The sequence below is a fragment of the Pelodiscus sinensis genome, chromosome 28, assembly GCF_052426305.1.
Source record: "Pelodiscus sinensis isolate ZL-2025 chromosome 28, ASM5242630v1, whole genome shotgun sequence".
NCBI lineage: Eukaryota > Metazoa > Chordata > Testudines > Trionychidae > Pelodiscus > Pelodiscus sinensis.
The window spans coordinates 7,765,054-7,787,610 of record NC_143079.1 but is presented as its reverse complement, the minus strand read 5'-3'; the positions used below and the strand labels follow the sequence as shown (position 1 = coordinate 7,787,610).

The following is a 22,557-nucleotide window of genomic DNA, read 5'->3' as shown; positions in this document are numbered from 1 at the left end:
TTTCTTTTTGGTTTTATGAGAAGCAATCCCATTCCAGGCACATTCCATTTTCCTGGCACAACCAAACTCTTACGTTGCTTTAAGAGGAAGCTGTGTACCAAATTTGGTGGTCCTAGTTCTTACCATTTTGGAGGAGTTCTTGATCAAACATACAGACAAATAGACAAACTCTCTAAAATACATAGTAGATTATGGATCAGTAGCATATTGAAATATGTGAAAATGATGTTATGCTCCACTTAGCATTAATGGGAGTTGGACACCTATCATCAAGGAGCAAAAAAATCTCCTAAATCTATTTAAGTATATTGGAGCTAAGCAAAACTAAGAGCAATTTTTGCACAAGGAATATTTTGTTTGTTTCGAGTGATTTCACGCCCATTTAATTAAACGTGTATCTATTTTTGCATCAAAATTTCAAGATTTCATTGATAGATTCTGAATTTGGAAAGGATCTGTTTTTCTGTGAAAGCCTGGCAAACTCTCCTGAGAAAGGGGGGTTCCATTCTTTAGCAAAATGAGAGAAACACTAAACGGCTGAGAGCATTTTCACCTTTTCTTGGGCATGTATCACCTACTTCTGTTTTTACATCCACTGCTGCTAACAATAAAAGGCCAAATAGGAGTTCACAATTTTGCACTGTTGGGCAGCTATTGAATTATTGTCTGTCAGTTGCAAGTAAGCCCTTAAGGCATGTGCTTAACTTTGAGCATATGAATAGTCTCCTTGAATAAGCAAATAATGAAATGATTGGCTAAATAAGTACTTGAGTGCTTTGCTAGACCGGGATTGATAATCCCTGGATGAGTTGCCAGTGTCTATTTTGCAAGAAATGTGTTTGTTTGGATATGAATATATTCTACATAGCAAGTGTGGACTTCATTCTTCCTCTTTCTAATCATCTATGGGTGTATCTGCATTAGGGAGTTATTTCTAATGTAACCCACACACCAAGGTTTTGCAAATGAAGCATATATTAGCATATTGCCATGCTTCATTTGCATAATTTATTCAAGCCATTTTTGCATAAGGGGTTTTTGCACGAAAACAAGCCATGTGGACAGGGTTTTTTTGCACAAAACCCCCCATTTTGTGCAAGATCCTTTCTGCCTTTCCCAGAAAAAAAACGGGCAGGGGGGTTTGCGCAAAAAACCTCTGTCCACATGGCTTGTTTTTGCACAAAAATGGCTTGAATTAATTATACAAATGAAGCACAGCAATATGCTAACCTGTGCTTCATTTGCATAGACACTGCCGGCAAAGCCACTTTTGAAAGTGAAAGTAGTCAAGATGCATTTTTTCGGCAAGCTCCTCCCCTTTTCGAAAAGTTGCTTTTCCTCAAAAAAAAAAAAAAAAAGAGGTTTATGCGGCTTTTCAAGAAAGGGGAAGTTTGCCCAAAAAAAGGTGTCTTGACTACTTTCACTTTTGAAAACTCTGCTTTTGAAAGTGAAATCAGAAGAAGGTATGCAAATTCCTAAGGAATTTGCATATCCTCTTTCAAATCTTGCCCGTAGTCTAGCTGAGCCCTTAGACCGCTTACCGTGAGAGATAAGAGAGCACTACCGCATAAGCTGAAAACCAGCTGGCTTTATAGCTCAAGTAGTCGAAGCTCTTACCCTAAGTTCCAGAGGTCCTATCTTCAAATCTGCTTGATTGCAGTTGTACTAAATAAGTTATTTCAAAATAATAACTCCGAAAGTAACAATTTTAAAATAGCGCTATTCCTCTTCACAAGTAGGAGTTATTATTTTGAAATAACATGCCCTTTATTTCAAAATAACAGGCTTGGTAGTGTGGACCCTTGCCTTGTTATTTCAAAATAACTCCCTAGAGTAGCCATGCCCTCTGTTAGCCCTAAAAGAACATACTGAGGCCCCTAATCCAATGTCTACTGACTTTCAATGGATTTGGGATCAGCCCCCAATTGTGGCCGACCACAGCAGCTCTTTGAATACTGTGTTCAGCCTTATCAAAACTGAAATTGATTTTAAAGAAGAAAACGTTTTCCAGATGTACGTACAACACAGACTTGCGGCTTGCTTGCCTGCGGCGGAGGGTTGGGAAGAAGGAATCCTGTGTCGTTGATCTGGAAATGGGAAACAAGATGAAACTTGATGTGAGCCCAAGTTTAAAATCTTTGTCTTGTTTCTTGGCTTTGCTTTTAACACCCACTCCAGACTGACAAAATACAGAAATTAGACTTGAAGCCAACTGATCTGCCCACTAATCCATGCTTCACCCTATCAGAGCTAGGAGAGGAACCCAAGAGGCACAGTAGTCTAATCACTAGGCTACGTCTACACTGCACACTTATTTCAGAATAAGCTATTCCGGAATAGTTATTCCAAAATAGCTTGTTTTGAAAATGCATGTCTACACTGCAGGGAAGCCTCAAAATTAGTCCAAGGCAGGCTTCCCTAATGTACATGTGCTATCTCGATTTAGAGCCCCAGGAGAAATAACTTAGAATGGCCCTGGGTGAGGGGCTATTTCGAAATAGCAGAAGTGGAACATCTACACACACCTTATTTTGAAATAGCTCTTTCAGAAGAGGCATTATTCCTCATAGAATGAGGTTTACAGAAGTTGGAATATGCCGTCCATTATTTCAAAATTATTTTGAAATAATGGAATGGCCGTGTAGACATTAACATGGTTATTTCAGAATAACTTTACTGTGTAGACACACCCTAGATCAGTGGTTCTCAACTCATTTCAGTCCACGGACCACCAGGCCAATCAAAAAATTTTCGTGGCCCACCTCCTTTTTGAGACTGCGTGTGCTGACAGATTTGGGCAACTCCCAGTCACGCTGGCCCAAAATTTCTCTATAGAAGTCACGCCGTGTGACTTTGGACAATGTTCCTGTGGACCACCGAAAAAGTCACCATGGACCATCAGTGGTCCATGGACCATCAGTTGAGAGCCGCAGCCCTAGATGATTCTGTGGACTTGGGATCTTTATTAAGTAAATGCAGGTAAGTTTTGATATTGCAGCCACTCTGTTAGAATGATGGGAGAATATATGTGTTGCACCAAACAGTCTTTAATTCAGTCAGATGGCCAGAGACTTACCTCTTTTCTAGGTTGCCTGGGTGCACCGTTCTGTCTTCTCTTCTGGTCATGCCCAGAGAAGCCTAGATTTGTCTCTCCGGATACGCTTCTGTTCTGGCTACTACAAAGATATTCCATATAACGTACAATTAGCACATGTTATCTCGACTGTCTTAAAACCGGCAATATTCCCTGGAAATCTTTCCACGTGCGGAGTTTAATAGCAGACTTGCGATTGTTTCATTAGCACTTAAAGAAAATAAACTGCTCTGTAAGAGCAATGCCTAGACATTAACTAGTTATGGGAGGGGGGGACTCCATGTCAATTTCGGGGCTCAGGGCTGACATCTCACATTCTTCTCGCACAGTTCATAGAAGCCGGTGGGAGCTAGGAGCCAACCTCCTATTGGAAAACTTCAGCCTTTATTCCTTTATTCCAAACGTAAAAACATTGTACCTGTGACTTTGCTTCTTCTTCGTGTTTCGGTAATAGATGAATAAAGCCACAACGATCACAATGGCCGCTAGGGCAGCTAGCACACCAGCAATGATGGCAAAATCTGCAGGGAAGATATATTGCAACACGTGAGTGTTTCTCAACACTGAGCTTCGGAGGGGTAGCCGACTTAGTCTATAACTGGAAAAACTTAAAAAAACCCAATAGTCTAGTAGCACCTTAAAGATTAACAAAGCATGTAGATGGTATCATGAGCTTCCGTGGGCACAACCCACTTCTTTAGATAATGGAGTATTAGACGTCCAGATCCAAGAATTAAAAAAAAACACACCGAGGCCTTGTCTATGTCACTGCTGCCATAATCGATCTTCCAGAGTTCGATTTAGCAAGTCTAGTTGAGACTCGCTAAATCAAACTCAGAGGGTGCCTCTGTGGGTGTCCGGTACTCCTCCTTTTGCCAGGAGTAAGGGAAGCCGACAGGAGCATTGTTCCCATCAGCCTCCCACTATGGAGGCGCCACCAAGCTCAGCTTAAGGGAAGCTAACTCCTGCTGGAGTTGCGTACGTTAAGCTGAGTTGCCGGGTCTAGTGTAGACCAGGCCCGAGAGGTAGCAGAGGCTTGTAGACAGAGCCTCATAATTTCCCTCTGGTAAGGAGTTTCTTAAAGCTGAATTGTGTCCCAGTCATAAGTGGCCACATGGGGGAGAAAGACTCCACTCCATTCTTCTGTGTAATGCCATGTCTCCCTGAATCCTGGGTCTGTGCGTGTAAGGGGAGAACACGAGTTGCATGTCTCGTTGATAATCACAAGGGATATGGGCAGAAAGCTGAGGGAAGTACGTCAGGGCATTGTGTCAGCTAGTGGATTGCCAGGCGGAGGGGAATGTTGTATTGTATAATGGGCTGATGCAGTCTATTTCTCCCAACTGATGAAAGTTGGAGGTCCAGAGAAATAGTGATTTGGAGCCTTTCCTCAGTGCATTTCCTCAGATTGTCAGTACTCAGAGTAGAGCCTTCAAGCTCAATCTAGCACAGAATGAACTCAACACGTTCCCCATTCAATAACAAAAGTTGAGGAGGGGGGCAGGCGAGGGCCTTACTGATAAAATTCAACATTGTGGGTGCTTTTTCTGTCTTAAAAGCACATACTCACTAATCCTCACAGCACCCAGGTGGGACTCTGGACCAAATTCAGAATTGGCGTAGGAGGTTTTCTTCTAACCCACCACAGTGGGTTGGCAGCTGCTTACATTAGTTCAGAATGTGACCCCCCGCTGGATTTAATTTAGCTTTTTATTCTGTTGTAGATACTGGAAGGCAGGAGTGAAACCGGGGCTTTGTCTTTACTGCTAAAAAAGTATGTTTCTACCCCAGGGTAACTAACATGTTGGCTATCTGTGCTAAAGTGCTAATGGAGTTAACATACTGTAGTTTTGCTGTGAGGTAAAATTAGGGGAGTTTTACCATTGGGAAGCGAGGGGTGGGCGAGATTCTGTGGCCTGCACTGTGCAGGGGGTCAGACTAGATGATCATAATGGTCCCTTCTGACCTTAAAGTCTATGAGTCTATGAGTCTAAGCAGTTTAGAGTTGTCTTTCCCTGGGTATTTTGTGTTAAAAACTACCAGGATTTTACAGGTGTAAAAAACCATGTTTTTAAGCAGTGAAGACAAAGCTTCTTTTCACCCCTCCCTGCCCCCTGTACCCCCTCCCCCCCCCCCCCCCCCGCAATGTGCCAATTCTTTAGGACTATCAGCAGTAACAGCTTTGTTTTTAATCACTCAAGTAGCTATGACAGACCTGCAGAGAGCAGATATGTAGGAAAAGAAGATGCTTTATTTACTTAGGGCACATCTTTACTCTGCGCAAGATCAACGCTGCCGCTCTTCCGGAGTTCTATTTAGCGAGTCTGGTTAAGACTCACTAAATCAAACTCAGAGGGTGCCCCTGCTGGCGTCTGGGACTCCTGTTCTTGCCAGAAGTAAGAGAAGCCAATGGGAGCATTTGCTTCTGTCAGCCTCCTGCTCTGGGGACACTACCAAGCTCGGTTTACCATAAGCCGGCTCCAGCTGTGTATTCTACAGAGTTGGAGTTGCCTGCCTTAAGCCAAACTGCTGGGTCTAGTGTTGACCTGACCTTAGGCCTGGTCTGCATTAGGCACTCAGGCTGGTAGAACCGCATTGCTCAGGGATATGAAAATCCACAGCCCTGATTGCAGTGGTTAAACTGACCAAACTGGTGTCAGCAGTGCTAAATTCTCCCCTCAATCTAGCTACTCTCTCGTGGGGAGGTCGATTGCTCATGCTGATGGGACAGCCCACTTCCTCCCTCTCCCCCGCCAGCTAAAGTGCTGCACCTGCGCCTGCGCCGCTGCAGTACTTTAAGGGCAGATAAGCCCTCAGGGCCATTGCCTCAGCTGGGGCAAATCAGTGTTGCTGTTTTGCTGATGTCAGTGGAGCCATGCGGCTCACCCCAGCTCTGGCTGGCCCACGGTTTATATTCTGACCAGTATCCCACCTTCTCGTACGCCTCACAACCAACTCACGTGTAACGGTTGTCGCGCTGTCACAGTCGGGTGGCGCCCATCCTTCCTCACACTGGCATTGCAGTTCATGGTCGCACACCTAAGAAACCAGGGGTCTGCGCTCAGGTTTGAAATTCGGGCCGAGAGGGTGAAGAAGCCATCTTAATGCCCAATGGGGTCAAGAGACTTGCCAAGCCCCTGGGCAAAGTAGGAGGGGAGGGCACTGCGCTCCCGGAAGGGGCGGGGCTTCGCACAGAAGGGGCGGGGCTTCACATGAAAGGGGTGGGGCTGGAGCAAGCCCTCAGCACTGCCTGGTGCTTGTCACACCACAATCCTCTCCTCTCTAGGCAGCTCTCAGGACTGTGCCCAGTGCAGCACCCCAATGGAGATTTAAAGGGCCGGGGTAGCAGGGGGGGGGGCGAGGCTAAATTACCGGGCCCCAGGAAGTTGTCCCCCTTTGCCTGGCTCCCATCACCAAGCCTGTTAATACCATTGGCTAATATTAATCCAGACTTATACTAGTGTGAGAACTGTATTTGGACCATTATACATAAGTATTTGGGGCCTGATTGAAAACCCATTAAACTCGGTGGGAATCTTTCTGAATGATGCTTACTGGGTACCGATTAACCGGGAGACAGGAGCAGAAGCTGGTCACTCTGTGCATTAAGGGGTGGGAGCAGAAGCCAGTCCCCCACTGCTGAGCTGCTGGCCTCTGCTGCCAGACCCCTGCATGCCAGGGAGGGGAGGAGTGGGTTCCCACTTAAATTGATTAGCTGGTTAAACTTAAGGCTTAACCGGTTAACTGATTAAGCAACTTCCCTACTTCAGACCCATGGTCCCAGGGTCCGTTGCTGTGCAGCACGGCTTTAGCTGTCTGTCCTAGACTCTAGAAAGTATTACACCGGCCTGGTTTGGCACATTCCCTGAAACCATGCACCTCTCCTTCCTGGGACCCCAGACTCTTGGTTGAAAACCACCATGCTGTGCAAAGTTAGTGATGGACTATTGGGTTATGTGTGAAACCAAAGGAAGTTTCAGAGTTCTTTTGTCTGGATTCTTTCACTTGATCACCCAACCTCCTGGACTTAAAAAAAAAAAAAAAAATCCCACGACTCATGCTGTAACATCTAAACTAGGCTGCGGTTCACACACAAGAGCTTCCTTGGCACCAGGAACTCAAATCTTACAGCATGTCCTTTGCACTTGGTGGAACAGTTTGTCGACTTGTAGGCGCTCTCGATCTCAACACATTGTCCTCGGCTACACACCTGAAATTCAAAGTGCACAAGTGACTACCAAGAAGGGATTCTTAGAGCTGGTAAACTGCTTCACAACGTCATAACTGTGGCTATGTCTACACTGCACTCTAAAATCGAAATAAGATACACGGTTTGCGTTACGCAAATTGCATATCTTATTTTGATTTTATTTCGAAATAGTCTATTTTGAAAGTTGGCACGTCTACATGGCACCGAGTGCTATTTCGAGACCTCCCTTATGCCTCATGGAACAAGGTTTACAAGGATGGCAAAATATCATGTCCGTTATTTCGAAATGGCAGACACATTCCTTAGACACAGGGTAGCTATTTCGAGATACCTCTGGGAGGGAGGGTGTTGCACATAGGCATCCTAGGGTCGGGGAGGGATTCGGATAGTGTGGAGACCTGAGTATATGGGAGTATGCTGCACCAGTAACAGGCCAAAAGGGCCATAGAGAAGTCCTCCAGGAGGCCAAAAGGGCCATAGAGAAGTCTTCCAGGAGGCTAGAGTGGCTGTGGAGGAACAAGCCAATCAAGAGCCAGGAGGGACTATATCAGAAGCTGCAGGACTAGAGGCAGTTTAGTTGCAGTCCAGACCTGGAAGGGAGAAGGTCGAGGGGGCTGGCTGGCAGAACCAAGGGTAGCTCAGAGTGGGGAGCTGTGTAGGACACTGTCTTTAGGAGAAGAATCCCTGGAAGCACCACTCTCCTACCAAGTGGGGAAACAGACTGAAAGACTGGACTCAGAGAGACACTCTACAGAGGGCACGGGGATGGGCCCCTGGGAGAGGCAGAGCCCAGAAGGGGAGGCACATGAGGCCGTGCGACTCAGCCAGAGGGCTGAGTAGGCACCACGCTTTTAAAACTGAGGCAGTGCAGGAACCAAACGGGGGACGCATCGGTGACCCCGTTACACATACTCATGCGCTTTAGACACTTCAGACTCCACATGCCTGATGCTCCATTAGCAATTTTATAGCAGGGCAGACTGCAAAATGCAGGCCAATCGGAAAGTAGCACATTACGCTCAGCACAGGAATAAGAGACAGAAAAGAGTGTGAGATGGTAGGAAACGAAAACTGACACAGTTTAGAGTCACCTTGACTCTAACTTTTCAAAGCCCTCCTTGTCTTGCTGGAGCGTGGTGGTATAAACAAGAAACAGCTAACAAATGGCACTGCAGAGAAATGACTGGGAAATAAAAACTTCTTCCACTAACCATTTCATCGCCACATTTCGTTCCTGTCGCCACCATGCCTGTGTCTTCGTTGTTGTTGTTGTTTGGAAAACTGCCTTTGCAGGAGTCAAAGGACAGTAGGTTTCCATCTGTAGGCATGCGTGAGCCACCGGTACAGAATAACTTCCCGCACTTTATATCTCTGGGAGGAAAACGAGACCTTAACTTCTAGAACAGCAGTTTTCAAACTAAGACCTCCAAGGGCTCTGAGAGTCATGTCTGGGACCACTGGTCCCACCGATGAACTCCTCTTCCTCCCTCCCAGTGCCTCGTGCATGCTGCAGGACAGCATGAGGTGTTGGGAGGGCAAGGGAGGAGCAGGAATGGGGCATCCTCAGGAGAGGGGCTGAGTGGGGACAATGAGAAGCCATCTTAGGAGTCCTCCCCAAAATTGTACCAAAATGGAGGTTCTTGGCTTGCTAAAGTTTGAGAGCCGCTCTTCTATAATAACACCGGAGCATAGCAAGCTTCCTGGATGTTGTCTCCACCACACACCAAAGCCCTGTGCGCACTGAGGGTACGTCTACACAGCAAAGTTATTTCGGGATACCAGAGGTATCCCGAAATAGCTACCCTGCGTCTTTGGAACGCGTCCGCTATTTCGAAATATAGCCGAGGCGCTATTTCGCCATCCCTGTAAACCTCGTTCTATGAGGGATAAAGGATGTTCAAAATAGCGCTTTATTTAGAAATTTGGTGCTGTGTAGACTGCGCCAAACGATGAAATAAGCTATTTCGAAATAGACTTGAAATAAGCTATGCACATTGTGTAGCACAAATTGTGCATCTTATTTCGAGTTTTGGGTGCTGTGTAGATGCACCCAAACAGATTAGCAATGAACATTTGAATGATCACCCATGTTATCTCGCTTTGCGTAGACACGAGCCCTACTGCTCAACTCTCCGACTTCAGTGGGGGCATGGAGGAGGCTTGCGGTATTTTGCAGGACTGAATGCTTCGTTTAAGTAGACCCAGCCCTTGATTCTCCTCAGGTTCATTCTTCCTTAGTCAAAAGTCCCTCCCTGACCAAGAACATTCTAGTTTACCCAGCTCTCGTTGCCTGCATCAGAATTGTATTTAGAAACTGAGCGTCTCTCTCTTTTTATCAGAAACGACCCTGCTTTGCTGCCACACCTAGATTGAGAAGAGCTGAAAGAAAGAGCTGCTAGGAAGGAGTTGGCCTAGTTTCCACCTCTTCGGATGGACACGAGTTCCCTCGGTTGCCTAGAATCCCATGGACTTCAATGCGGTAAGTACTTTTTCACTTACTTTTTTGCACAGGGGATAAAGGTGCCATTTCCCTTTCTGCAGTGTCCGTAGTAAACTCCGTTCTGGTTCACCGCATAGCACGAGTCTGGAGCTACTGTTGAACCTGGGGAGGGGGGCAAACAAGACAGAAAAGCTGTGAAGAACATGGGAAAATAATACAGCACAAGCCAGTTCCTCTGCTGGCAGAAAACTGAAGGCATCACCAGCAGAGGAAACAATCCGTTCTGTTGCCATCACATAATGTATGGATCTAATCTGAGGTGCAGGGGCACCTCATTCAAATGAATCGTGCAAGGCACTAGCACCCAGGATATACTCGATGCTGTCAGAGCTATGTAGGAATAGCCGAGACACAAAGGGAGGAGGTGTAGCCACAATGCAATATTTTAGTATTGGTTTAAGAATATAAGTATGATGTATAATGATTTGCTGATCAGTTCTGCATGCCTGACTTTCACCCTCTTTCTCAGAATTAGCCAATGTCTGCATTGCAAACTAAGTTGTGCCTTCTAGTAACTCTGCCAGCCTTTGTCTGGAATGCTCCGTCCATTGTTTGGTGTGAGTGGAGAATGGGTGAAGCGTCTCACCAGGAAGGTTCAGATGGTCAAAAAGACTTGGGAGACTTGGGGCACGTCTAGACTCCATGGCTCCATTGACGGCGCCATGTAGATTTGTTTACTGGGCATAGGGAAATGAAGTGGCGATTTAAATAATCACCGCTTCATTTAAATGTAAATGGCTGCCGCGCTGTGCCGATCAGCTGTTTGTCGGCACAGCGCTGTAGTCTGGACGCTCTACGGTCGACATCAAAGCCCTTTGTCGACCGCCCCGGTAAACCTCATCCCACGAGGATTAACGGGGCGGTCGACAAAGGGCTTTGATGTTGACCGCGGCGCGTCCAGACTACAACGCTGTGCCAACAAACAGCTGATCGGCTCAGCGCGGCAGCCATTTAAATTTAAATGAAGCGGTGATTATTTAAATTGCCACTTCATTTCTCTTTGCCTACAACCTTAATCTACATGGCTCCGTCGACGGAGCCATGTAGTCTAGATACACCCTTGGAGAGACCATCCCTGGTTCCCAAGGCTGAATGAATTAGCAGAATAGAGAAGCTCTGGAGACAGACAGATACTCCCCAAGGAAAACCCCACAAGATTTACTTATCAAGGACTGTAGCATGTCACTGCAAAACCCATCAGCTCACATGGGATCTTACAAGTAGAAGATAGAGTGTTCTTGCCGTAAGTGTCTGGGTGTGGTCCTGCAAGCCAACCCTCAGAAGAGCCTCAAATCATGATTCATAAGCACCGACTCCTCTCTCCATGTTCACACTGACTTGGCCAATAAGATTCGCTTGAGTCATGAAAGGCTGGATGTTCTCACTCATCTGCAGGTCTTGAGTATGTGTGTGTCAATACATGTGCTGCTTTTCATGCTGTGTTTTTAATAAACAGCCATTCCGTGTGCTTCTTATAAGCATAACAGGGGAGATGGACAAAAGATAGTTGGGTCAGGGTTCCTGCTAAGATTTTCCAACCATGAGCAGAGTGAGTTTTGGCTTGTGCACCAATATTGAGGTCATGTGTGCGGTTTGGATGTGTGCCACTGTGGCACCCAATTTATTCACACGCACGCACGCACACACACACACACACTTTCTCTCTCTCTCTCTCTCTCCCCCCCCCCCCTCTCTCTCTCTCTCTTGGCCACCAGAACAGAAACCTTCCTCCATCCCCTGTCATGCGCTGCTGGAACAGACCCCCGCCCACCCATCCATGCGGCAGGTCCTGTTCCAGGTGCAAGCCACCAGAAAAGGCCCCGAACTCCCCTGCCATATGGCAGCTCTGGCTACCAGAGCAGGCCTTCCCCCCTGCCTCTGCCATGCAGCCATCGAAGGTCCCAGCCCTCCCACCCATGCGACTCCCTCACCACACCATCTGAGCCAGCACTGCCCACTGGAGCAGCCGCCTGCTGCGCAGCTCTCCAGAGGACGTTGGTTGGAGAAGACTTCATTGTGCACGGCCTCGCAGGCATGCACCTTTTATGGGAGCTATGGTCAGGGGTTGTGTACAGCTGGAAGGCATGGCTGTGATACACCAATCCCCAGCTGTCATTTTGACTCCCTAGAGCAGTGATTCCCAACCTTTTTCCCATGGAGGAACCCCTAAAATAATTGTTCATATTCCGAGGAACGCCTGCCTATGAAAACGTTTGCTTGTCCAGAAAAAGTTGACAGCGGGGAGCGCAATTCAGTTACTGCTAAATTATAGTCAAGAACATTTTTTGTAAAGAGCTGTTATATACATCAGCGTTCATGGTATGAAAAAAAATATTTATTTATTCCACGATTTCTCGTGGAACCCCTGATGATGGTCTGTGGAACCACAGGGTTCCGCAGAACCCTGGTTGGGAAACACTGCCCTAGAGCCCAAGATGTAACTTCAGGTGCCTCTAGATTACCCTAGAAGACCAGGCTAGCTCCCAGTTGACCAAATTTAATGAGCTCGAAGCAAACTTTTGTCCTTCCCTTCTCTGCCCCACCCTCAACCCATGTGTGCTCCTTGCCCATAATTGAGGATCCAGTCTCTATATAAACAGGCCCGGAGGGCAAAGGGGGCAGTTGCCCTGGGGCCCGGCAATTCAAAGGGGCCCAGAGCTCCTGGCTCATAGTGCTGCTACTGAGGCGGTGGCTGAAGCCCTGGGTGCGTCTGAATCATCGTCGGAGTACCAGAGTGCTGCTTTGCATGGCTCTGAGGGCTGGTGAGGGGTTAGCTGCAGTCTGGGGGATGCTGAGGGCTGGGTGCCTTGGCCATACCCTTCTTCCCAGGGCCTGACCCCTCCAGGGAAGCAGAGCTGGCCCCTACTGTACCTCACCCCAGGCTGCATGGTGCTGTTGGCCTTGCTGTATCTAAACCTGGGGCTCCCTGGCTATAAATGAGGGGAAAACTTGCAGATACGCCTTTGCTGCCTGATGTTTGAGGTGAGCATGACGCAGTGAATAGGGCGCTGGAGTATAAGTTAAGAGGTCTTGGGTTCTTTCTCAGTTTGCCACTGATCCTCTGTGTGGCTAGAGCTTGCCCATTCATCTCTCTCTACCTCTGCTCCTCCTTTGTTTTCATTGCCTATTTATACTGTAAGCTCTTTGGCACAAGGACTATCCATTACTACATGTTTGTTCACTGCCTTGCAGATTGGAGTTACTAGGTGCGATGGAAGTAATAAATAGTGAGAACAGCTGGAGCTTCTGAGCTGGGTGTTAAGACATCAAGCACAACACACGTAGGATCTGAAGATTAGTTTGAGTCCCCACTGTAGAAGGTCGACAGGAGAGTCGACATGAGAAACTCTTCTGTTGACTTCCCTTAGTCCTCGCAACCCAGTGGAGAACTAGAGCCAATGGGAGTGCAATCAGTGATAGATTTAGCAGGTCTTTACCAGACCCACTAAATCAATCCCCAGGAGATTGATTTCTGCAGTGTCAATCTCCCAGTAAGTGGAGACAAGGCCTAGTAGGAACCTAGTTTATAATTTGTCATTGACAAGCAAGGGATAGTTGCATCTTGTTTGCTCTCCCATTTCTCTAATGGCCCTATCGAGCCATAAAAATATAATTATTATGAAGTAAAAAAGAAACGTGCCGATCATCACAGCAGTGTGGAAACGGAGATATTTCCTCAGTTTGTCATGTAAATCTTTTTTCCCACATTTTGCAAAAGAGGAATTACTTTCTGACTTCCTCTTTCCCAAGAAATGGCATACTGAAAAATGTCTGAAATGTGGTACTGAGCTAACGAAACTGGTAGGGATCAGCAGATGCAGAGATGACGTAAAAATAGTAGATTACACACAAACTAACGTACAACAACCAGACCCCAAGTTAATGAAGTCTTGAAAGCTTTCTTCCTTTTTGGGGGGGGCGGGGGAGGGAGATGTGTGATAAACTAGTGAGGGTTTCTCTACAAAGTTAATGTGGATTAAGCTCAAGTATGAACTTCAAGTCCAGCAACTACTCTGCACTAACTCCCTGTTACTCCACATCAAGGTGTCTTTGGTATTTATCTACATGGCTCCACAATTTGACTAGCATGTTGTGCTGTAGCTCCCCTGCAAGAACACAGGTGGGGTGAACTAAAAGATACCTAGTTTGCAATCCTGGATGTTTTTGTTTGCACTGGAAATGTGTATGTGGGGCAATTACAGTGCATCACACCAGAGCACACTAATGCACACTGCAATTCGCATCCTACTAGTCTGAAGCCTGACCACCGCCAACCATTTAACCTGCTGATAGGGATCAAGAAAAATGACATGTCTTGTATACTGCAAGTGCCAACAAAAAAAAGCTAAGGCACTAAGACTTTGTCACCACTTGCCAGGAGAGCAACACTATGGAGATCACTTTCTCAGGGGTTGATTTAGTGGGTCTAGTAAGGACCCACTAAATCAACTGCTGATCGCACTCCTGTCAATGCCAGTTCTTTACCGGGATGCAAAGAGTAAGGGAAGTCGACAGAGGAGTTTTTCCCATTGACCCAACCTCCTACAGTGGGGATGCCACAGAAATTCAAACTAGTGTACATTGACTCCAGCTACACTATTCACGTTGCTGCAGTTGTGTATCTTAGTTCGACTTTGTCCCCTAGGATAGATTTGGTCTTAGACAGAAAAGAGATGCTAGTTATACTACACTCTCTAGCGCTCCATTCTTTTTAAAGCAAGCATTAACAGATTAATAGAACAAAGCTTCTGTGGGCTTTGTTTTCTAAATGAATGTGACAATAGGAAAAAGAGATTAAGCATGTTCTCTAATGGAAGAAACTCTTAAAGTTGTCCGCCCCCCCCCCCCATATACATTTTTGTCAATGCTGGGAAAGTGGTAAGTAGATACCTCTCAAAACCAGTTAATCCTGATGATAAAATGGGTTATATATTAAATACAGTCCGGTTCTAGGATTGCACCTGTATAACTGACATACTGTCTCCACTGCTCAAAATGCACTTGACAGAGTGCCATACAGCAGGCAAAAATCTGTCCCAAATGCCCTCCCACACACCTTAAACAATCAGATTTTTTTAACTGACAGCCTCACTCACCTGGTCCCCAAAGAGCAACACACTGGCTCTCTCGGGTGGGGCATTTCCCCATGTAACAGTAACCCTGATCATCTTGGCAGGGGTATCCATTGACTCGGAATCGATCCACTGGGCACTCGTGGGACCAGCCAGTGCACAGCTCGGGTATGTCACAGTCATGCTTTTTCGCTCGGCAAACTGTCCCAGCTTTTTTAAGCTGTAGCAGAGAGAGAAGAGCAGGTTCAGGCATGCTATTCCCGCCCACTGCTGAAAGTGCTCGGTAGTGGACTTATCCCAGCACTGAATAGGACTTAAAAGCCTCTAATGGCCTGACCATTCATGCTACCCATTAAGATCAAACCCTGAGACCATGTCTTCACTAAATGGAAGACGACGCTGTTGCAATCGATCTTCCGGAGTTCGATTTAGCAAGTCTAGTTAAGACTCACTAAATTGAATTCAGATGGTGCCCCCATCAGCATCTGGTACTCCTGCTTGTGCAAGATGTAAGGGAAGCCATTGTCCTCCCACTGTGGGGACAGCAGGGAAACTCAAAACAAGGTACGCTAACTCCAGTTAGTCAACCTCAGCTATGTTCATTGTATATCTTGATTCGGTGTTCCCTTTTCGTGTAGACCTGGCCAGAGTTTCTGGTATCTCTGCAAACTGGGCCACTCAGAACCAGTGGGGCAGGCTTTCCACGCATGCTTCCCTCATGAAACTAGTCAAACTTCCAATTCCCACAGAAATCAGTGGGACTTCTGCATATATAATGACTATGTAATGGCCCTTTCACTGAGCCTGCTAATCAAGAACATTGGCGGCACTCCCATAAACCCACCGGTGCTAGCCCCAAGATGTGTCTAGTGACTGATCTGTAAGTGCTGTGTGACATTGCTTATATAAGACCTAATATAATTCCCAGAGAGAGGATTAGTTGAGGTTTGGTGCAAATTAGGTATTTGCTGACTGCTATTATTTTCAATGAGATTCTATAATATCCTGATGTAAGGAGCTACAGCAGTTTTAAAGAAGCCTGGAAAAAATATTTTATATATATATATATATATATATATATAACATTCCAAGCATTTAAGTCTTAATGTATTAAGCTTTAATGGCTTTTATATTGTATACTCTGCCAAATCATTATTATTAGAGATAAAGATTGATATGGATTGGACTCCGCTAAATGTATTCAAGATTAAATCTAAGGCTATGTCTACACTGCACTCTAAAATATGCCTAAGATACGCAATTTGCTTTTTAACTAGCAGAGAGGGTCTTACTTGGCAGTTTTCACAGCACTCTCCAAATCCACATTTCGCATTCGGCTTCAGCTTGCACGTCGCAGCTTCGCAGCAGACATTTGTGCATTCCTGGAAAACAATCACCGAGAAAATTGTTGGTACGGTACAGTGCTCTGTGTTTTCTTTTATTATTTTTCCCCCGGGAGCCCATTTTTCATAGGACAGCGTGTACTTCGCTTAAAGAGAGTGAGAGTGAGGTGCAGTTGTACAACACGTATCTAAAATGGCTTTACGGTAAAGGAAACTGATACGAATCGTACTAAGTGGGACTGTGCGTGATGAGGAAGCCTGCTTGATTATAAAATTACAGAACCACGTGCTCCAGGGAACTGCTGATTTTTGTTAAGGCCCAGATCACATAGAACTCTTCCTTATTCTAAGTGAATAATAGAACCGCAGAATTCTAGAACAGGAAGGCATCGTGTCCAGTCCCCTGCCCACATGGCAGGACCAAGCACCACCTACATCATCCCTGAGAGGTGTTTATCTAACCTGCGCTTAATTATCTCCCGGGATAGAGATTCCACACCCGCCCTAGGCAATTGATTCCGGTATTTAACCACCCTGAAACTTAGGAAGTTTTTCTTAATGTCCAAACTAAACCTCCCTTGCTGCAATCTAAGCCCAGTGCATCTTGCCCTATCGTAAGAGGTTAAGGGGAATCTTTTTTCTCCCTCTTTTAGGTACTTGAATCAGCTTACAGCTCAGTTCAGCCACAACTCTGTCTTCTGCCAGGCCCGTCTAAGGGGCCTGAGGGCTGCCTTGGGGTGGCTAGTCCCTGCCCCACTCCTTCTGCCTGAGGCCCTGCACCTTTCATCCTCCACCTTGCCCTGGGGCCCCTCACGTTTATTGGCCCCATAGAGCTCTGCTGTCCCCCCTGCACACACACACGTTCTGCTCTGACAACCGTCCGGGACTGTGGTGTTCTTAGAAATAAGTTTCCACGCTAACTGGGAGGTTGTTTTTGTGGCCTTGTATGGCATGGCTCATGGTGTCGGAATGGCTATTCCCTGGGAAGCATACTCTGGCGGACGCTAATTTGGGGCATGAGACAGCAAAGAGCATTGGGGCTGATGCGCATTTGAGTTGGCCTTGATTCTCCAGTGATGCTGCCGATGTAGGTGAAGCTCCACAAGCTGGAACGCCCGCTTAGTGGATCAGATGAGGGTTAAGTGCTGAGCTCCCGAGGGGCCATGCGAACTGAAGCTCCCCCTTTGAAAGTCTGGTACCTCCTCCTGCACAGGTCCTCCGCTTCTCAGGCTTGATGACCAAGGGGCTGATTCTTAATTGCATAACGGCCCCTTCTGATAACCCTGGCTGTGGAAAGGGGCCTTCCCCCAGGGGTCATTGCAACATAGAGAAAACATGCTACCAAACCGCATACCTCCCAGCATTCCCACGGGCTAAAATGGGACAGGTTCTGCCCCCGGGGGGGTGATGTCAGGGGCAGCTGCATATGTGCCCCACACCCACCCAGAAGAGGCAGCTCCTGTCCAGCAGGGCAAGCTGGCCTTGGCTTCAGTGATATGAGCACAAGCTTGGCTTGTGGAAGAGGGGGCTTGTGAATGGCCCATGGCAGGACAAAGCTGAGAGTGAGGAGAGAAGGAGAGAGTAGGGAAGGGGAGAGGTTGCCAGGGAGGAGAAGGCGGAGGGGGAATCCGTCATAATGCCTACAGCTAGCAGGGGCCAAGTCCAGGAAGGGAGGCTGGAGGGTTGTGGCTAAAGTGGGATAGTCCCACAAAACCTGGAACCTGGAAGGTCTGACTCAGAGCAGTATGTCACGCTGGGGTAAATGACTACACAGTGACTACCGTCTCTGTAGCTCAAGATTTCTGCACCCTCAAGAAATGGAAAGTTGCAGTTGTCTCCCAAGACCTCTGGACAATCTCGGGTTTCTATCTCTTGATGAGTATTTTTTTCACAACTATTTATCGTTACCTCAGGAGTTCCACAATCGCATTCTTCTCCCTTCTCTACAAAGTTGTTTCCGCACACGGGGGTTGCTATTATGTCTGTTGGGGAAGGGATATTGGTGATGCACGCTGGCGTTCGGTCCAAAATGTATTTCTGAAATTCCTGTAGACTGCATGTGCTAAAATCCTTGGGGGTATTGTAGCTGCATAAAGGAATCAACATGGTTTCCATTTTAGTTGATTACTCACGCGCGCACACAGGCACACAAGCTAATAGTCGTTTTCACCAAATATTCTTTAAGAACCTGAGAAGTTTAATTTCTAAACATTTACAAATATTTTGAGGGTGAAAAATTAAAAAAAAAAACATAACTTTTTTGGAGACACTGAGAACATGGAAAGATCATCATCTTAGATCAGAAATTCCTGGCCTTATAAGACAAGTGTGAGATTGGTTACTATGGCTATGTCTACAAAGCAGTGTAATTTTGGAATAACATCAGTTATCAGAATAACTGATGTTATTCCAAAATAACATAATCCTCATCTACACACAAGCAGTTATTTTAACATAATATTGAAATAATGTTGAGCCAAAGGACTGCGTACTCCAACTCCTGTAACACTCGGGCTACGTCTACATTGGCCCCTATTACGGAATAGGCATGCAAATGTAGCACTTTGGAAGAGGCAAATCCGCGGGGGATTTAAATATCCCCCGCGGCATTTGCATTTTCATGGCCGCCGCTTTTTTCCGGCTTGGAGATAAGCCGGAGAAAAGCGTCCAGACTGGCGCGATACTCCAGAATAAAGCCCTATTCCGGAGGATCTCTTATTCCTACTTTCAGCGCTTTGCAAGTAGGAATAAGAGATCCTCCGGAATAGGGCATTATTACGGAGGATTGCGCCAGTCTAGACGCTTTTCTCCGGCTTATCTCCAAGCCAGAAAAAAGCGGCAGCCATGAAAATGCAAATGCCGCGGGGGATATTTAAATCCCCCGTGGATTTGCCTCTTCCAAAGTGCTACATTTGCATGCCTATTCCGTAATAGGGGGCCAATGTAGACACAGCCTCATTGAGGAGTAAGGGAAGTTGGGGGAAGAGTGCTCTGTCTCGAAATAAGTGCCTTGTGGACAGTGCCAAACATCGAAATAAGCTATTTCGACTTTAGCTACACAATTAGCATAGCTCAAGTTGTTTAGCTTATTTCGAGTTTAGCCCTGCTGTGTTAGATGCATCGTATCTCTCCTTATGAGATATTTGATTTTCCCTACTACAATCCTGTGGCAACAGTACTAATCAGTGATAACAACCAGCGTCCTAAAGTCTCAAATCACAGTTGAATTCTTTGAGCTTCAGGAAGTTCTCCTCCTACTGGAGTTTCAACACATGATCTAAAGTTTCAGGGGAAGCGGGAAGTGTTAAACAAATTGTATAACTTCAACCACTCTTTTAGCGCTTTGCAAAAGGCAGAGGAAAATAATAGCTCATAAAAGGGAAGAGAGGACGTGAGATTGTAAGAGGAACAACAGTGACACAATTCCTAGAATCATAGAGCTGGAAGAGACCTCAGGAGGTCATCAAGTCCAGCCCCCTGCCCAAGGCAGGACCAATCCCAACTAAATCAACCCAGCCAGCCGAGACTTAAAAACCTCTAGGGATGGAGATTCCACCACCTCCCTAGGGAACCCATCCCAGTGCTTCACCAGCCTCTTAGTGAAATAGTTTTTCCTAATATCCAACCTAGACCTCCCCCACTGTAACATGAGACCATTGTTCCTTGTTCTGCCTCTCTCCGTCCTCTTTGGAACCTCTCTTCAGGGAGCGGGAGGCTTTTGCAGAATGAAACCCAAATTTCTAGAGGAGTCAAGCGAGGATCAAAAACCTATCTCAGTCAATGCGAATCTTTTTACTTCCTCGGGCCCTGGATGAGCAGAGTATGAATGGGATCCCTGGCAGAAGTGCAGCAAACCCACATTAAGCAAATGCTGAGAACAGAGCAATTTTGCAACTAAGCGCGAACAGCAGGAAGTGAACCTTCTTCCTGAGTGTGAAGGGACGCTTGTCTTACTCAAGCCTGGGTGGGAACTCTGATTCCTGCTTGCTGTCTAGGAGAGGTAGGTGGCTAAGTAAAGGTTAAATGAAATTGTACTGGACACTTCAGTGATGCTTTCTATTGGCTGCTTATTAGAGAGGCTGGTAAGAAGTGCAGATGTCATTCGACATGAGAAATCCACTTAAGTTACGAGCAAGAGTTTCAGGATATGAAACAGCATGCTTTCTGCATTCATCGTTTCACATGTGCTAGTTATTGCAAGTGTTTCTGGCACAGTCCACAGCCTGGTATCAATGGTACGCTCTGAGCCTTATCCAAAAGGAAGAAAACGGAAAGACTCCTATTGGCATCAAGGGCAGAGCATGCTCATGCCGGACCGGAGCTGCCTCGCAAAGCAATCGTAGACTATGTGGTTTCCTTTTTGCAGATGCCTCACCTGAGTTGTGCCGCCATGATGCACGATGCAGAACTGCATTTGCAGAAGTTAGTGTCATGGTTCATACCAAAGTTGTGCCCCATCTCGTGGGCCATGGTCGCTCCAATTGAAATAGAATTGGGATGATGGTCCTGCAGCGAGGAGAACAACAGAATTGCTTGTTATTTCTGCAAGCAGGTTTGGAACAGAGCACAGGATAAGAGAAATGACATGGCTAAAAAACAGGAATCTTGGAATAAATCTCCCCAAATACAGAACTGGCCATTTTAGTTTGTTTAAACCAGGAAAAGGGTTTTTTTAGTTTAATTAATTGCATCTTAATTAGAAAGCAACAATATTACTTTGCTCAAAATTCTCTCTCCATCTCTCTCTCTAGATTGGGATTTTCAAAAGACTCTAAGGGTACGTCTAGACTACATGCCTCTGTCGCCAGAGGCATGTAGATTAGGCTACCAGACATAGTAAAATGAAGCGGCGATTTAAATAATCACCGCTTCATTTAAATTTACATGTCTGCCGCGCTGAGCCGACAAACAGCTGATCAGCTGTTTGTCGGCTCAGCGCGGCAGACATGTAAATTTAAATGAAGCGGCGATTATTTAAATCTCCGCTTCATTTTACTATGTCTGGTAGCCTAATCTACATGCCTCTGGCGACAGAGGCATGTAGTCTAGACGTACCCTAAGAGTATACCAGTACAGTTTTAGCAGTGAAAATCTTCACCTCCCTTCAGTGTGGACACAGTTAAAATGGTATAAAAGTGCTTATTCCAGATCAGGAAGTGAAGAATAGTAAAATAAGGGCAGTTTCATACCAATATTACTGTATTCAGACTAGGGTTTTCTCTGTTATACCTTTATGGAGGGAGAGGGAATCACATCCCAAAATGACCTTGATATACTTGATATAACTTCTTAGCATATATCAAGCTTAAGAGAAGTAAGCAGCCATTTTTATTGAATTGTAACGGGAATTGGGCACTTAAATCTTTTAAACTTGGAAGTTCCCAGCCTTTTCCCCTTGATTTGTCACGTCTAACGAACACTGTAATATGTTTGCACATTATTAAATGATGTGGGGAGGAGAGAAGTGGTCAGGGTAAAGAAAATGACGGTCGATAGGGATGATTCTTATTTTTGCTCTCCAGTGGTATGCTTTTAAATGTATGCCAAGGGCTACCAGAACTCTGGATGATTCTCTCTTTGGGAAGGAGGTACTTTTGGGTGGAAAATCTAAATAAACAAGCAATGATTGATAATAGAATGGCACAAAAGTCGAGGTGCCCTGCGTTCTTCCAAAATCCCCACCTGACAATGCAGTACGTGGTGCTGCCTCCTGCTCCTCCCCCCATGGGTTTTAAAGTGTGGTGTGTCTGGTTTCACATCCAAATCTCAGCTGCTTTTCAAAGCAGCACGTGGTTTTAGCGATGTGACTCGGTCAGTGACGATTGAGTCCAGCAGGGAACTTCCCCGTGTCCAGAGAGGTTTTGCATCTAATCTTCTGGTTTGTGTCCATATCTAACACTTTTTTTTTCAGACAAGCTCAACCGTCTCTAATTTAATATAGGGATGTGAAGACGAGTCGACTAGTCACTTCCCCTCCCCCCTTGCTGACTCTATCAGCAAGAGGGAGGAAGAGCAGGCGGTATTTCAAAGCGACAACGCCACTTTAAGCCCGGGGCCAGCTGGGGACTCCTCCCTTGGGCTGTTGCTACACATCAAAGGCAGAAGCGCCCTATCAACTAATCAAATAGTCAATGCAAAATGCATTGACTATTCGATAAATCAATTAGTCGATATTTAACATCCTTAATTTAAGATGCTCACTACAATTTGGGGCATTCGGATTCCATCATTTATCCCCATTCTGCTGTCCCTTGGATTCCCTTATATTAGTGTATATAAATAAATAAACCGTTCTGTATGTTTTTCTCCAGCCTGGTGCACCAAGGAAATGTACTCCA

The 22,557-nt window shown here is 46.0% G+C and overlaps 1 protein-coding gene across 1 annotated transcript in view; it reads right to left on the bottom strand.

The window, feature by feature from the left end:
- The window catches only part of LOC102456835 (zinc metalloproteinase-disintegrin-like NaMP), a 67,454-nt gene that overhangs the window by 10,868 nt on the left and 34,029 nt on the right, over positions 1-22,557 (bottom strand). Inside the window, exons 11-21 of the mRNA XM_075911070.2 lie at positions 20,595-20,725; positions 18,128-18,305; positions 16,169-16,258; positions 14,901-15,096; positions 9,804-9,906; positions 8,516-8,675; positions 7,224-7,304; positions 6,055-6,133; positions 3,513-3,615; positions 3,077-3,176; positions 2,022-2,087 (exon numbers count right to left, since the gene is read on the bottom strand). Coding sequence (XP_075767185.1) covers positions 2,022-2,087; positions 3,077-3,176; positions 3,513-3,615; positions 6,055-6,133; positions 7,224-7,304; positions 8,516-8,675; positions 9,804-9,906; positions 14,901-15,096; positions 16,169-16,258; positions 18,128-18,305; positions 20,595-20,725 — 1,287 coding nt within the window. The remainder of the gene's footprint in view (positions 1-2,021; positions 2,088-3,076; positions 3,177-3,512; positions 3,616-6,054; positions 6,134-7,223; positions 7,305-8,515; positions 8,676-9,803; positions 9,907-14,900; positions 15,097-16,168; positions 16,259-18,127; positions 18,306-20,594; positions 20,726-22,557) is intronic.